The 17,567-nt window shown below is 45.5% G+C and overlaps 1 protein-coding gene across 5 annotated transcripts in view; it reads left to right on the forward strand.

Annotated features, from left to right (window-relative positions):
* HIPK2 (homeodomain interacting protein kinase 2) overlaps positions 1-17,567 on the forward strand; it is a 220,257-nt gene that overhangs the window by 153,182 nt on the left and 49,508 nt on the right. For 3 of the 5 annotated variants that reach the window (XM_030931934.1, XM_030931935.1, XM_030931938.1), the window contains exons 6-9: positions 313-497; positions 6,766-6,928; positions 13,215-13,422; positions 14,385-14,506. In XM_030931934.1, coding sequence (XP_030787794.1) covers positions 313-497; positions 6,766-6,928; positions 13,215-13,422; positions 14,385-14,506 — 678 coding nt within the window. The remainder of the gene's footprint in view (positions 1-312; positions 498-6,765; positions 6,929-13,214; positions 13,423-14,384; positions 14,507-17,567) is intronic. The other 2 variants (XM_030931936.1, XM_030931937.1) reach the window with 1 other exon arrangement.

Below are 17,567 nucleotides of genomic sequence, written 5' to 3' on the forward strand. Positions count from 1 at the left end.
GCATTTCAACTTAACTGATGAAAGCAGGAGCAGTTTACATCCTGTCATTCAGCTATATTTGCAGGTCCCAGCAGCGGCCCTCTCCCCTTCCTGGGGCACAGGCCCTCTCTGCCTTTCCTGCAGAGAGAAAAACCACATCCTGTGGGCGAATGACAACATGTGGGTGGTGCCTCCCATGGGGCAGAGTTCCTGGGAACTGAGAAAGGGGGCTTGAGAGATCAGGAGGAAGTTACAGGGCAAAAAATAAGGGGAGCCAGGAGAGGGGAGGCATGCTAGGGTCGTCCTTGGTAACCTGTCCTTACTTGCATCCAGGTGAACATGACAACAGATTTGGAAGGGAGCGACATGTTGGTGGAAAAGGCTGACCGGCGAGAGTTCATTGACCTGTTGAAGAAGATGCTGACCATTGACGCTGACAAGAGAATCACTCCAATCGAAACCCTGAACCATCCCTTTGTCACCATGACACACTTACTGGATTTTCCCCACAGCACACAGTAGGTGTCCTGTTTGATACTTGGATCAGCAAACTTTAAAGGCCCAGACACTACATATTTTAGGTTTTGCGGCCATAAGGTCTCAGTAACAGCTACTCTGTGCTGTCACTGTAGCTGAGAGCAGCCACAGATGCAATACATAAACAGATGAGTGAGGCTGCATTCTAATAAAACATGTATGTAAGTGGGCAGGGCCGGGCATGGTGGCTGTAATCCTAGCACTTTGGGAGGCCAAGGCAGGTGGATCACCTGAGGTCAGGAGTTTGAGACCGGCCTGGCCAACATGGTGAAACCCTGTGTCTACTAAAGATACAAAAATTAGCTGGGTGTGGTGGGGGCACACCTGTAATCCCAGCTATTTGGGAGGCTGAGGCAGAAGAATCACCTCAACCCAGGAGGCGGAGGTTGCAGTGAGCCGAGATTGCACCATTGCATATCAGCCTGGGTGACAGAGCAAGACTTTGTCTCAAAAAAAAAAAAAAAAAGAGGCCGGGTACGGTGGCTCATGCCTGTAATCCCAGCACTTTGGGAGGCTGAGGCAGGCGGACCACGAGGTCAGGAGATTAGGACCATCCTGGCTAACATGGTGAAACCCCGTCTCTACTAAAAATACAAAAAATTAGCTGGGCATGGTGGTGGGCACCTGTAGTCCCAGCTACTCTACAGGCTGATGCAAGAGAATGGTGTGAACCCGGGAGGCGGAGCTTGCAGTGAGCCAAGATCGTTCCACAGCACTCCAGCCTGGGTGACAGAGCAAGACTGCCTCTCAAAAAAGAAAGAAAGAAAGTGGGCAGTGGCTGGATTGGGTCCCTGGCCTGCAGTTGGCTTCACACTGAAAAGGGAGGAAGAGGAGAGCACAGAGCTGGATGAACCTGACTCTGGGTATCTGTGCAGGAAGAGAGGTGCCAGAAATGGTAGTCTCTGTAGAGCAAAACCAGTCTCAGGGCCAAAGGTTGCTCCCAGAACCGTCCCAGAGTGGACCCAGTCTAGTTTGGGTTTGGATTTGTTCATTCATTTATTCAGTGTGCTGTGTGCTGGGGTACAGTGGTGAGCAGAGCAGACGGCCCTGCCCACTGGAGCTTGCAATCCACAGGAGACAATGGTATAAAACAAGTGATGCCCAAATCAGCAGGCTGCTCCCAGGAAAAGTATCAGGTGTGATGAGAGCATACCACAGGGGAGCATCATTTTGGGGCAGACCAGGAAGTGGTCTGTGAAGGATAAGGAAGAGGATGGGCATGAGCAGGCAGGGCATTGCCTGTGTGGACAGTACACTCCCCCATGGGCAGGACCATGCACCCATCCCAGAAGGCAGTAGGTGAGACAGTGAGGCACCCAGTCAGCCAGGGCAGGCTGTACATGTTAAGGTTTTTAATCTTGATCCAAAAAGCAAAGGGAACTCATTAAATGATTTTTAAGCAAGGGAATAGCTGATTAGATGTGTGCTGAGCAAAGATCTGTCTGCTGCCACACAAGTGAAATGAGCCTAGAAAAAAAATGTCCATTGGGTTTAACAATTCGCAAGTTGTCAGTAACGCAGTGGCAGCCATTCAGTGGAGTGGTAAAAGCAGAAACCAGTTTAGCAGGTTGAAAGACCAAATGAGAGGTGAAGAAATAGCAACCTTTCATGAAGTGAGGCTATACAAAAGAAGAAAGAGGGGTGACTGGGGAGGGGTCAAGGGGATTGTTTTTTAGACAGGGTTCAGAGCACAGGGATGGGCCAGTGTCACTGGAAGGATGGATGGAGGAGGGGCGTGTGGATGCAGCGTATGTGCTGGTCTAGTGGAGAAAAGTTGAGGGAGTCCTGTCAGACAGCTTCTGCTTCTCAGAAGTAGGCAATGAGGTTATCTGTTGAGAACAAGGTGGAGGGTGGTTTAAGAAGGGTAGAAAATTTAAGTAGCTGGAGCAGAAGGTGGCAGAGCAAACTGACCAGAGAAATACGGTGGAATTGTTGAGCCCTGAGGTTGGACATGAATCGTTTATGGTGTAACTGATCTCCCCAGGTGAAGGCATAGAGAAGACAGATCAGTCTCCTGATCTGGGTTTGTCCAGGTGGAATTTTTGCCAGGCTGATAAGAGAAGAAGACAGATTGACAAGGAAGCTGATGAGGCTAGCCAGACAGTAACTGTAATCCAGAATGATGGCTATTGGAGGCTTTGCCCAAAGGGAAAGGAAGTGAAGATGGGAGGGGATCCAAGTAAACGCGGTATTCTAGTCAATGCAGAGAAGAGTTATCATAGTCATAGTGGAATGAGCTGGATGGAGGAAGAATGTGGCTGGGAAACAGGATGCTTGAACTTAGTTTCTGGAGGTGGAGCAATTTAAGGTTTGACAGTCCAGGGAATGAGTTGCTGTACTGGGTTGAGGACAGGAGTCACTGGATATGAGAAGTAAGCAGGAAGCTAGGGTGTTTGACAAGGAACCTGTGACTTCTGAAGCCTTCCTGGCGAGGTAGGGAATGGCTTAGAGTGGAAGATCCAGCCAGTGGCAAAGGCCTCAGTGAATGAAGGGGAGAGGAAAGGAAGTCATCGCCGGGCGCAGTGGTTCACGCCCGTAATCCCAGCACTTTGGGAAGCCAAGGAGGGCGGATCACCTGAAGTCAGGAACTTGAGACTAGCCTGGACAACATGGTAAAACCCCGCCTCTACTAAAAATACAAAAATTAGCCAGGCGTGGTGGGGAGCACCTGTAATTGCAACTACTGCGGAGGCTGAAGCACAAGAATCGCCTGAACCCAGGAGGCGGAGGTTGTAGTGAGCTGAGATAGCGCCACTGCACTCCAGCCTGGGAGACAGAGCGAGAGTCCGTCAAAAAAAAAAAAAAAAAAAGGAAGCCATTGGTGGATGGGAAGGTAATGGAGGGTCTCACTTCAGCCTCTCAACCCTGAGGTACTTGGGATGTGAAAGAATAAATAAACACATCCTACATCTGCAGGGAAAAGGGGTGTGCTCAAGAGAGCAACAGATTCTGTAAGGATCAGCAGGGGAAGGGAATCCTGTGAGAAGAGCCTGGAGATGTGAGAATTGTGCGTATCATGGCAGGCCCTGCTGTCTCCAGAGTCAGAGGGGGCTGGGTCTCAAGGCTGGACCTGTCCCTTCCTGGCCTACAGGGAAGTGAGTGGGCGGCACCACCACGGATAGTGCTGCCTCCATTTCAGTTTTGTGTCTTACTCTCAGTGAGGCAAGTCAAATGGCACTGCAAGAACCAGATAGTGCCTCTTTAATGTAAAAGGATGCTTGAAACAACTAAACTTCCATACAAAGAAGGAATCTGGACCCATCCCTCCCTACTCTTGTTACGGGATTTTTCCTGTTTCTTTTTTCTTTTTCTTTTTTTTTTTTTTTTTTTTGAGGTCGAGTCTTACTCTTGCACAGGCTGGAGTGCAGCAGTACAATCTCTGTTCACTGCGTCACTGCAGCCTCCACCTCACAGGTTCAAGTGATTCTGCTGCCTCAGCCTCCCCAGTAGCTGGGACGACAGGCACACGCCACCACGCCCGACTGATTTTTGTGTTTTTAATAGAGACAGGGTTTCACCATGTTGCCCAGGCTGGTCTCGAGCTCCTGACCTCAGGTGATCCGCCCACCTCGGCATCCCAAAGTGCTGCGATTACAGGCATGAGCCACTGCACCTGGCCTGGATTCGTCCTTTTCCGAGTGCCATAGGGGTCAGCCACATAGCTGTCCATCTGTACCCAAGAAAGGCAAACTTGGCAATTTACTGGATAGGGCTCCCATGAGTTCTGTCTTTTGATATCAGGGGTAAAATGGGATGACTGAGAAACAGCTATGGATAGGAGACTGAGGGTGGGGTTGTCCTCTACAGAGGTCCTGTTAGTCGTCTGCACCAACAGTCAGATAGCCACCCCCATAAAGCCTGGGGCTTTAATGACCTCAGAGTCCATCAACCTCTGGATTCTGTAAGGAAGCACCAGTAGAGTGTTTCACGGCTTGGTCACATGGAGACGGTGAGTGAGCATCAGCAACCGATTCAGAACTTCGTCTGGGACCCAAGAGGGGCACTGGCAAGTTAGAACTCAGAAATGAGCCTAAGAAGGAAAGGTGGGTCTCTGAACACACCTAGGCTTGCCTGAAAGTAGGCCTGGTCCCTAAAGTTCTCTAGAACTTGCTGGGAAGACCTTGAAGAACTCCAGGGCAAGGATAAACCTCCAGGCCCATGCTGCTGTAGCACCCCAACCCTGGGAACTGAGCCACAGCTACTAGGTGAAAGAGACCCCACTCCTTTCTCCATACCAGGATTCCAGTGCACAATTTTTTTAAAACCAATTTTCTTATAAACCTAAAGTGAAAGTACTTGCCCTTTCCTAAAACCCAAAACTTGAAATATTTCAGTTAGAAAATTCTGAAGGAGTATGAAAGTTTTGTGTTGAATTGTCACCAAACCATCAAATGCTTTAAACCCAATCCAAAAAGAATACAAAATGCATTGGTTTTATGCTACAGCCTCCATGCACAGGACCTTGGTGCTTAGTAGGAGCTGAAAACACACTGGCATTAACAGCATTGTTAGGAGTATTTTTAGCTATGGGATACCGTGCAATATGTTTTCTTTTCTCTCCAGCATCATCAGTTGGTAAATGGTTATGTCATGTGCATGTCGCCGGCAGTGTAAGTGGTCAGAATCTTAGAAAGAAGTAGAACTCTGTAAGTGGTGTCTCAGTCAGTTGTTTGAAACTTGGAATGCATTTTTCACAGCAAGGATGTTTGGGAATAGCCCACAGACACCTGCTTAGCCCCAAAGATAGCATACGCACAGAGTGCTGAAGTAGTACATGTTTGTAATCCTAAAATAGTAGGATACTTTTTATAAGTAAAATAGACATTTTGAATTGAAAATTAAATGGGATTTTTTTCTTTTTCTTTTTCTTTTTTTGAGACAGGGTCTTGGCCTGTCACCCAGACTGGAATATAGTGGCATAATCATGGCTCACTGTAGCCTCGACCTTGCAGGCTCAAGTGATTCTCCGACCTCAGCCTCCTAAGTAACTGGGACCATGAGCATGTGCCACCACACCCAGCTAATTTTTATATTTTTTTTTATAGAGAATGGGGTCTCCCTATGTTGTCCAAGCTGGTTTTGAGCCCTTGAACTTCTCCCACCTTGACCTCCCAAAGTGCTGGGATTAAGGCGAGAACCACTCCACACAGACTAAAAGGGATTTTATTATCTTGAATATTAGCATTTGAGGAAAAGTAAGTTTAACTACAAGAAATGAATGAGAAGTGCTGTATAAATTCTGAAGGACACTTTTTGGTTGATTTTCAAGAATTTGGGTGGTTGAAGCCATTTGTGGCTTTCCTTTTCCTTGATGCTGGTTTCAGCACCAATTTTATACTTTACTTTTGTAGTTGGGGTTTTGTTTTGATACACAGATGCAATGGGGGAAGAAAAGGAGAAAATTTATATTTCATGTAACAGGACAAGACTTAGACAAGAAAATGAAGGCTGAAGTTGGTGAAAGAGTGCGTATGTGTATACACGAAAGTAGCCAGTGATTACCTATCCTGGGGAAACTCCCTACCTCCCTAAGCTTCAGCCTTACTTGTAAAGTAGGGACGAGAATCATGTCTCTGTCTTATTGATGTCGCTGGACCGAGTGAGAAGTTGCAGAGTATTATTATTAGGACACTAATAAATGTTAACCACTCTTATTAATTGTTAGTATTATTACTGTTACCATTATCTACCTGCACAACTCCTGTGGGAGAAAGCATGGCAATAGGGTCACCATACTGGGTTGGAGAGTTCTTTGGCCGTCCCCTAGGTGGTGCTGGTGACCCAGGGTAGCTGAAGAAGGTGACCACAAGGATTGTGTTTGGGAAAGGTGGCGGCGGGTTATAACGGGTTGTAAGTGACTACTTAATGTTCCCATTCAGAGAGCTTATGCTTTGGTTTATGGGCCAGAAACCAGGCTGAGAGTTGAGAATGAGCAGTGACACTGCAGGTGGATCTGAGTGAGAATGCAGTTGTGAGCAGTCAGTTTTGTTGTGATGTGTAGAACCTATGTGGAGAAAGGGTAGTAAGGCATTGGAGGAAATTCGTCTAAATAACCGTGCCTGTTGCAAATGCACAGACTTTGCACAAGCAATCCAAGAAACTTAGACCTAAAGTTTAGTCTCCGTGCTTGTCCTGTTTCCTGAATTAACCCTTCTCTCCTTTTCTTTCTCTGTTTTCTCCCCTTCATCCCATGTTACCCTCTTCCCCTTCCCTTATGTCTCTATATGCCTCTGCCTTTTGCATGAACAGCGTCAAATCATGTTTCCAGAACATGGAGATCTGCAAGCGTCGGGTGAATATGTATGACACAGTGAACCAGAGCAAAACCCCTTTCATCACGCACGTGGCCCCCAGCACGTCCACCAACCTGACCATGACCTTTAACAACCAGCTGACCACGGTCCACAACCAGGTAAGTGGGGAGCAGAGGGGAAAGAGGCGGGGCTGCACGGTGTGAGCCTCAGAAGTTGTATTTTCCATCATACCTAGTCAGGAGACCAAATTCCTGCTGTCATATTCAACAACTGAACAAACTATTTGCATCCAAGGTTATTTCCTTTGAGGGACCCAGGCACATTTTGTGTTGACTACGGGCCCCATTGACAGGTCCCAGAAAGGACTGGTGAGGAGCATTCTCTCTGAGATGGTTCCCCTTACTGCTTTCCTCTGACCTGATGTGAGAATAGGGGGAAGGGGGTGCTATCATCCTTTTATGCCTGATATCTGCCTCGTAAAGAATTCCAGAACTGGCCAGGCACAGTGGCTCATGCCTATAATCGCAGCACTTTGGGAGTCAGGGTAGGAGGATCACTTAAAGCCAGGAAGTTCAAGACTAGCCTGGGTAACACAGTGAGACCCCGTCTCTACAAAAAATACAAAAAGTAGCTGTGTGTGGTGGTGCATGCCTATGGTCTCAGCTACTCAGGAGGCAGAGGTAGGATAATTGACTTGAGCCCAGGACTTCAGGGCTGCAGTGAACTATGATTATGTCATTGCATTCCAGCCTAGGGGACAGAGTGAGACCCCGTCTCAGAAAACAAAGAAAAAGATCATGGAAACATGGATTTAATCTAAAAAAAAAATAAAGATTCTAGAACTTCAGGGAATCACCCAGTTCAGGCCCTTCCCCTCATCCCCACATGACTGGATCTACCTGATCTCCTTTTGGGACAGATAAAACCTGTCCTTTCTCCGAGTCATGGAGAAAATCAGTTCATCAGCCTGTCACCAGAATCCCAGCAGCTGGAACTAAATGGGATCAGGAAGCTAAGGTTTTCTTCCCACAGATTTCCAGGAAATTGGCAGAACGAGCAGCTAACATACTGCTTGAAACCTGGATGACACCCAGGCAATATTTATTGAATGGATAATCTCCAAGTCCGAGCTGAGACTGCCTCTAGTGTCTAAGAAACTGTAACTCCTACTCCCATGTTTCAATCTTCCTGGTTCCCCCAAAGAAGGGTCCCCAGATTTTTGGTCTTAATGTCAATCTGGAATGACAGGACTTCTGTGTGGATGTGTGTGTACCTGAAATGTGAATACCTTATGTCCATTCTTTTTAAAAGGTCCCTCCTGTCACTGAAGAGTCAGTGCCACCTGCTTTTCAGCCCCTCCCCTTCCCACCCTTTTTCCCTAGGCCATCCTTGTGGCACATTGCCCTGCTCAGGCCTAGCTTTTCTTCCCAGCCTGCCATCTCCCTTTGCCCAAATTCTAGGAGAGCCACCTGGAATCTGCTGCCCGCTGCGGGCCGTTTGCATCCTTGAAGCTCTCCTTAGGGTGAAAGAGCTGTTGGGAGTCCGAAAACAAACCTTGCCAAGCCCTAAGGCTAAGGTATCCATAGCCAGACCTGTGAGCTTCTTGACAAAAATCAGCATGGTTTTGTTCACTACCTCCTTGAAGATATTTGTTTTTCCCACCAGCCCTCATGAGACACCTGGTCTTAACTCCCTAACCCCAAACTACCTGTCCCCATCTGTCATCTGCCCCATCAGGTATCAAAGGCATCTGAGAAATAGGAGGAAGGAGCACCCCTCTAATGCAGGTGTCATGTCAGGTGGAGTCTCCCCAGCAGGCTGTCCTTCCCATGGATGTCTTTCTGCCAGGCTGGAGAACTGTGGTCCCTTACCAGACGGGGGGTGGAGGGGCCACTGCCATCTTGCTGGTCATATGACAGCCAGCATATCCACTCCAAAGAGTGTCACAAAGGCTCTGCAAAACTAAAAGCGTTTCTCATCAAAAGGCAGTTGTCAAATAAGAACACCCCTCTTCTCCACAGCACTGAGACCATCCAGATCTGGCTTGGGACTGGGGTCAAGTAGAAGTAGCTGGTAACTTAGTGTGATGGTTGGGCCAGAGTTGTGGGTAACGGAAAATCACATCCCACAAAAGCAACGGGTCCAAGAACAGGATTTCCATCCTCTCGCATTGCTTTCTACTCCCTACTTTTGAATACATCAGAAAAAAAAAATTACTCAGGACACACCTAGCCTTAAGTTCTAAGGCATGCTGTCCCTCCGCTGATAATGTTGTTAATAAATAACATCATTACTAATAGCTAACATTTATTATGTGCCAGGCTCTACTAAGTGCACCATAACTCTGAATCCTCCCAGCAAAGTTGTGAGATAGGTTTTATTATTATCATTTCCATTTTAGAGGAGGAAACTGAGGCACAGAGTGATTAATTCTCTTACCCGAGGCCCTTTCTTATTCATGAGAGATGGGCTTGGGCTTTACAGCCAGCAATCTGGCTTCAGAGTCTGGACTCTTAAAATCTACATACACAGCAGCATAAGTAAGTCTTATGAAGGTCCCCAAATGCCTTTCCTAGATGATGTCTGCTCTTTAAATCCAACAAGACTTCTTTTGTTCTTTGCTGGTTCTAGTAGCTTGCTTTCTACATGAGCTCCTTGGAGCTGTTTGCCCATTTAGATATTTAGAAGCAATAAAATATATGCATAGTTTTATGTTAGAAGTTGAAGGACGTTAAACTACTTAAAGAATTTCTTGCTGCCTTTAACATATATCCAGTAGACTAACCAAAGAACCATTTCCCAAATGATCATGAATCTACAATCCTTTATTTCTCAAGGAAGCTGGGTCAATAATTCATAACCCCTTATGTCTCAGGGCAGCTGACTTCCTCTACTTTCTGAAACTTTCAGGTTACCCAGTTGGTAACATATTGAATAATAAGTCTTCTCTTAGCTATTCCTTGTTTATCATGTGTGTTAGCCACTTCTCTAACATCTCCGTGGAATTCTATTATTTGGACCTAGTCTTCTACCAAGAATTTGAATTTGGGTTTATAGACCAAGCTCAAACCCCTTCTTTCTGGAACCATTTGAAACATCTACTAAAACTGCTTCCAGGAATCACTTCTTTCATTTTTGGAAAGCCTGTGTCATCAATAAACTTGCTTTTTCACCAGGCACAGTGGTGCACACCTGTAATCCTAGCTATTTGGAAGGCTGAAGTGGGAGGACCACTTGAGTCAGGAGTTCAAGTCCAGCCTGGGCAACATAGCAAGACCCCAGTCTCTTAATTTTTTTTAACTTGCTTTTTCTTGTTATTACTATTTGTCAGCTGCAAGAGCTCTTCCCAGTTCTCTGTGTGCTCCTCTCTGGCAATGATAGGCTAGTTACCTTTCTGAGAGCTACAGGAAGATATACAGAAGTAGAAAACTTTTTGTTGCCCTCACATGGGCTTCTTCAGCTGGTCCTTAAGCCGGGTTAGAAACTGAGGGAAAACCGTAGGCATGTCTGATGGTCACTCTGGAGACTGTGCCATTTGTCCTTGAGTCTACAAAGAACTGGAAGATTCAGCCTCTCAAGGAGCTTATGGTCCCCATGGTGAGACAGGCTGAAGCAAAAAGAAAAAGCATTCTTGAAACTCTCCTTAGGGTGAAAGAGCTGTTGGGAGTCTGAAAACAAACCTTGCCCAGCCCTAAGGCTAAGGCATCCATAGCCAGACCTGTGAGCTTTATTAATCAAAATGTAGAATAGCATGCACTAGGGGCCAGGTAGACAAACAGATTATGTGTTACAGAATCGAAAGGAAGGAGAGTCCACTGCAGGCTGGAGGAAAACACCACTAAGACACAGCCCCTCCCTCCCAGGAGACTTTAGGCTGGAAAGACCAACTGTACTGTAAGGCAGATTGTGACAGCAGCTGGGCTAGAAAGCTATATTGTACTGTGCGATAGCAAAGGAAGGAGCAATTCATTTCCATTAATGGTGTCCGAAAGGCTTTCACAATGGGGCATATGGGACCCAGGCTAGGCCTTAAAGCACAGAGGCTTGGAGAGAATGCTATGGGTCAGAGAATTTGTATGAGGGGAAAGGCCTGTGCTCACAGTATGCTTGGAAAACAATGAGTAAACTAATCTTGGTGTCAGAAGAGTGAGGGGCAGAGGGAAATAAGTCTAGAAGGTAAGGTTGGCCAAACCAGGGAAAACAGGGCATGCCAGACCAAGGCACATACCATGTTCATCAAGTTGTAATTGGGACTTTGGAGCAGGGGTGCTGACATGCACAAAGGTGTCTTTTGGAAAGCATGATCTAGCCTCTGTGCTCAAGAAGGCCGGAAGGGAAGTAGAGACCAGAACATTTCTAGTCAGGGCCTTACAGGTCCCAGGCGCCAGGAAGTCGCAACTGAAAAAAGTCAGTGGGTTCCAGGGACATCAGGAAGGAAGCAGCAGGAGCAGTGGCTGGCAAGAAGGTAGAACCACCGAGCACAAGTTTGGGGACTTAGAGGATACAGGTCCCTGGACCCCCAGCAGGGACACCCACAGGGGCTACAGGCTGGGGCAGTCTAGATATGAGCAGACCATGGGGAATGTGGAGGGTTGAGGGGGAAGAAGCCTCCGGAAGAGATCGTGATATGGAGAAAACAGGAAATACAAGTCATGTCATCTGACAAAACACAGACACTGATGCGCACATATGTGCACACGTGTCCCAAGCAGACTATGTGATGCTGCAAAAGCACACCCACTTTAAAACATGTGGCTTTGGCCGGGCGCGGTGGCTTACGCCTATAATCCCAGCACTTTGGGAGGCCAAGGCAGGTGGATCACGAGGTCAGGAGATAGAGACCACGGTGAAACCCTGTCTCTACTAAAAATACAAAAAAAATTAGCTGGGCGCAGTGGCGGGCGCCTGTAGTCCCAGCTACTCGGGAGGCTGAGGCAGGAGAATGGCGTGAACCCGGGAGGCGGAGCTTGCAGTGAGCCGAGATCGCGCCACTGCACTTCAGCCTGGGCTACAGAGCAAGACTCTGTCTCAAAAAAAAAAAAAAAAACCTGGCTTAAAATCAGACATCTGTGCCACTCAATTTCATGATTATTTTCAAACAAATCAATTTGCTTTGCAATGAAATTTAGCACAAAATCTTTCTAAGTATAGAAAACATATGTAAAATAAGACTTTGTCCTTTTTATCAAATGTGACACACATACACACCCTGCTTGAAATTCTATTTGTGTCCAAGATATCTTCGTGGTTTCTTCCTCCATATTCCCTGGTCCTTGCAACTTCTAGAGGCAAAAGCTCTTGTAGACAGTGCTGAATGTAAAACCACTGGTAACCTCCACTTACCTTGCTAAAGGATCAGTATGAAGGCTAAGATGGGGGAAACTGGAGAATTCCAAAGTTAGAATTTGTTTTCCTTCTACAGCCTCATTTTGCATGCAAGTTCAGTCTCAAGTGATGTCTCTTTCTGAAGGAGAAAGGCGAGAGGACATAATGTCAATGGCTTGTATTTGTCAAAGCTACCTCCATTTCAGTTATCTGGACTCACCAGCATCTTTTCTATCTGCCAGGCTTCATCACTGCATACCAGCATGAGTGCATGGGATACAGACACAAAGCCCAGGCTCAGCATGTCCCTCTCCCTCTCCGCATACGTCTCCTGCACTTCTCTTAGCAGTAACCTGCTTTGCAGCCATCTAAAGACATCTATAAACAGTACTGCCCGTAGACCTGAGCCCGTCCTCGGCCCTGCTCTCTGCCTGTTGCATGTGCTTCTGTGCCAAGCTCTGGGTACCTGAGACCATAGTTCTTTAGGGCCTGCAAGAGCCTCCCCCTGGATTTGTCCTCCCACATGTGGACTGCACCCACCAGGCCTGAGGGGAGTGTGAGCAGAGCTTGAACGTGCAGGCTGGCAGGTCCAGGCACTCAAAGCCCATCGTGTTGTGGAATGGAATGGGGCTCGGCAGAGAGAAGGGGGGCAAGGTCCAGCTCTCTCCCCGTCACCATGCGCCAGCACAGAACCCAAGGAATCCCAGAGTGCTCAACTAACGCCTGGTCTTCCAGGTGATTGAGAAGGTGTTTTTGTCAAAATGAAAAGGCAGAACATTTTATTAAACAGGTCTCTAGCTTTATTTTTAGGCTTTTCAGCATTTAGACATATGGTAGCAGGCATCCACGTGTCTTCTTGTCCGGGCCCCACAAATGTCAGGACGAGGTCTGAATGTGAACACCAAGGTGACTGTCTCTCAGGCCTTCAGGGACCTGCTTTTCCCTGTGACTTTCAACTGTGTTTCCACTCCTCTCTGCTTTTGCCTTTTTGCTCTTAGTTTTTGTTGGTTTGTTCTTCTTTGAGTTCATTTATTTGATTTAGATTCGTGTCTCCCAACATACCACCTCCCTCATTTTTTATTTTTGTTTATTTTTGTTTAATCCCCATCACTCCTTTAGGCTCCCTCCTCTACCAGTGCCACTGTTTCCTTAGCCAATCCCGAAGTCTCCATACTAAACTACCCATCTACACTCTACCAGCCCTCAGCGGCATCCATGGCTGCAGTGGCCCAGCGGAGCATGCCCCTGCAGACAGGAACAGCCCAGATTTGTGCCCGGCCTGACCCGTTCCAGCAAGCTCTCATCGTGTGTCCCCCCGGCTTCCAAGGTAAGGTCGAGCAGCCACAGCCTCTCACCTGCTGCTTACAGAATGTCCTCTGGGGCTTCGGCACCTGCAGTTTTCTGTCACGCTCATTTTCATGGAGAAAGGCCCTCCTCATTTCTTCCAGTGAGAGCGCTGGTATCACTGAACTTGAGGGCTCCTCTCCTACTGTGGCCAACCTAGAAACAATAGGGCTTATGCCTCAGCACCAAGTCAATTCACTGTGACTCTCACACCTGCCAGGGACTGTGTCCCTGGCCAGCTGTCTGTAAATAAGTACATTGTTTGTGCTTTCATTGTTATGCTGATGTCAGCTCTTGCTTTTCCTTGCATGAAGTATCCTCTGTGTGGGTTATCTATAGAAAACTGCCAATCTCTGACAGCCAGCGTAGTCCCAGCTCCCATAAAGAATATCAATCAGTCTGAAAAGTACTTCCCTGGAACGCCTCCTCAAAACGATTCTTTGGCCATGACCCCAGCACTTCTCTTCTGTAGACTCTAAGAAGCTAGACTGTGCACTTTGTTACAGTTTACCCAGAAAGCTTAAGAATTTATTTTTGCAAGCCTCATGGTGTAAACTGTGTGGTTATAGTCAGTGCAATTCCAAATGGATTCATACGTCTCCCCAACACCCCTTATTTTGACATACACAAGTACATCTTGATGGTCAGAAGTCCTTGTTTTCCTGTTGTAATCTGTCCGCATAACTGTCCTACTTTTGGCCTTACAACCTCCTTAATTTGACCTTCTAGCCTTTGAAAACATTGAAGATCTCAGGAGGAGTTTTGTTTTTTAATTTGTTAGAAGCTAAGGGGAGACTTCCCAAGGACCAGGCAATACCTGGTTATTGTCGGTGACCAGTGCAAAGGGAAGCTGAAAGATGACGTAGCTGGCTAGGAAGGTTTTCTTCATCCAGCAGTTCACAGCCTCTCAGCTAACCCTTCTCTCCCTCACACTGTCTGGAACAGGCTTGCAGGCCTCTCCCTCTAAGCACGCTGGCTACTCGGTGCGAATGGAAAATGCAGTTCCCATCGTCACTCAAGCTCCAGGAGCTCAGCCTCTTCAGATCCAACCAGGTCTGCTTGCCCAGGTAATTCTTTCTCCTTTATTATTACTGGTATTACCATTACCCATGTTAATGTTGTTCACAAAAGATAGAACTTTCCACTCCTTCTCTCCCTAGTAATGAGTTAGGTGCTTCTAGTCATTGGAATGTATCTGTAATATTGTAAATGGTCCCCAAATGAATTACCTTCCTAAGTATCTGCTTACAATTCCAAGAAGAAATTTAGATACAGGGAGAGTCTGGGGAAATTATTATTATTCTATCTTTGAAATGCAAATTAATCTGGGAGACCTAGGTTTTAATCCTAACTGCTAGTAACTTGTCTATGACCTAAGGCAAGTCAGTTAATATCTCTTTGCCTCAAATTTCTTTCTTGTAAAATAGAAATGAGTTTTTAGAGCCAAAAGGAGCCTTGGCGATTATCCTCTCATTTTATAGTTGAAAAACCAGGCTCAAGGTAACTGTAAGCTGGAACCTTCGTTATCTATCCATGTAGGTGCTTTGACGGTAGAATGAGGTGGCAGAGATGAAAAATGGTTGAAAATTTGTGAAGTGTTATGTAAACATAAAGTAACAGTAGTGATGCAGTGATAACAGTAACAATCTTTAATGACACTTGAACCCTAATAACAAATGCATCATCATTACACCAGGGCACTTTACAGTTGTTAATTGATTTAATCCCCACAATGCCACAGTATTTGTCTCCATTTGACAAACAGGGAAACTGAAGCAGAATAATTTGCTCGTCAGAGTTACACAACAATTAGGTAACAGAACCAGGACACACACGCAATAAGTCTGATGCCAGCATCTGTATTTCAACCACCAAAAGCCACTACTTTTGTATAATCATTTCTACTATTGAGTAGCTTGACCTTAATGTTATTAGTTTAGAAGCAACTTTATTTTTAAATAAGATCGGTTCACAAAGTCTTTTCCCAAAGACACTATTTGCGCTGTCTTGTTAAATGGAAGTTGTTTTTGTTGTTGTTTAGTTTTTGTGTAATCAAATTGCAGTAAGTTTGTTCTGCACTCTCTTCTATTCCATGGGCTTCTCTAATATCCTGTTGTCTTAACCATGGCAACTTTAATCTGTCTTGGTACCCAGTAGGGAAGCCCTGTTACCATCGAGCTCTTCAATTTTCCTTGTCTGTTCTTGTCCCTTCACGTTTTCATGTGAATTTCAGCATCACTCTTTCATAAGAATTTTAGTTCCAGAAACAAAAAATCTGCTTTATATTTATTAGATATACATTGAATTTATATTTACTTCAGGAACAACTGACATCTTTAAACATGTAAGTCATTTTTATCCATGAACATGGTATAACACTCTGTAATGGGTGTGGTGGTGCACACCTGTAGTCCCAGGCCTGTAGTCTCAGCTACTCAGGAGGCTGAGATGAGAGGATCACTTGAGCCCAGGAGTTCAAGGCCAGCCTGGGCAACATAGTGAGTCCCCATCTCTACAAAAAAAATTTAAAAATTAGCTGGACATGGTGGCACATGCCTATAGTCCCAGATGCACAGGAGGCTGAGGCAAAAGGATCACTTGAGCTCAGGAGTTTGAAGCTGCAGTGAGCTATGATCACATCATTGCACTCCAGGGTGGGCAACAGGGTAAGACCCTGTCTGTAAAAAAAAAAAAAGAAAAAATTAATAAAAACACTTTATTATGTTTAAGTTTTGTAATGAATATTGAATTAAATCAAATGTTCTTTCTGTATTTATTGAGACACTCATATGCTTTTTGTTCCTTATCTACTAATGGGATAAGTTATATTAATGTATTTTGTAATATTAAATTACCCTTTTATTTATGAGATAAACCCCATTTGCTCATGTGCTTGATATGCTATGCTTTTTAATATTGGATTCAGTTTGTAAATACTGTAGTTAGTATTATTATATCTATGTTCATAAGTGGAAAATGGCATATAATTTCCCTTTTTATAAAATCCTTATCTGATTTGAGTACAAGGTTACACCAGGCTCATAAAACATCTTCTTATTGTTGTTACCCACACGAGTGGGTTTGGTCACTTGACAGGTACCACTCCAATGACCACAGCCAAGGAGTATTTAGCAAGGGGATTTTATCACTTGTAACAAGTAAGGAGAACACTGGAGATAGTTCCCAAAGCAGTGTCTCTGGGCGAAGGGCTGGGTCATGTTTTATAAGCATAGGGTAATGAGGCATGATCTGGTTGGATTTTGCAATGAATTGATATGAGAGGCATGATCTGACTGGATCCTGCCATGCGGTGGTGCCAGAGCTCGATCTGATTGGATCCTGGATCCTGCCATGTGGTATCCATTTCTAAATTCCATCCACTCGCCTCAATCCAGGCACTTAGGTTCTGCCTGTGGTTGCATACCTGGTTCATCTGGGCATGCTTAGGTTATGTGACCTTTAACCTGTGGATCCATGGCAAATGAAAAACAAGTCACAACTTTGTTACATAGAAGTTGAACCAGACTGCTGTGGTTACATTATTATCTATTCTGTTTTCCAGAACAGTTTGTTTAAGATTGATATTAAACATTCTTCATCTCTGTGCTTATGTCCAGAATGACACTGTGCAGTTGACCACTAACACCAGTGACCACTAGCACCAAGGTAGCACACAAAGTTTTGTCTTATTGAAAGTTTGTAAACAGAGAACGTTTTGTATTTAAAACAGGCCTTCTCTTCCTTCCTCTCTCTCCAGTGGGTCCTTGTAGCTTCCTTTTATTTGCGTAGTTCAGTAGCGGGGAATTCAGAAAAGGCCTAGATAGATCAGAGAAAGAACTACAGCTCAGTCCAGGGGCAAAAAAGCTTGTTCATACTTTATCTGAGTGGCAAAAATCCACACCAGTCTGCCAGTGCTCCACCTTTGTGAGCCCAAATCTACAGAACTCGCATGTACTTTTAAAGGATAATTACAGATCTTTTTTATGTTTGCATACTTAACCCTAGTAAGCCAGGAACCATCTCTGAAAGAAATAATAATTAGCATCTCTTATTAGCTAAAATAGGGATTCTTCATTGTTCAGTTTGGTGGAACCAGAAGACTCAGCAGTCAGAATTTGTTTCAGTCCT

Source organism: Rhinopithecus roxellana, chromosome 6 (assembly GCF_007565055.1).
Source record: "Rhinopithecus roxellana isolate Shanxi Qingling chromosome 6, ASM756505v1, whole genome shotgun sequence".
Lineage (NCBI taxonomy): Eukaryota > Metazoa > Chordata > Mammalia > Primates > Cercopithecidae > Rhinopithecus > Rhinopithecus roxellana.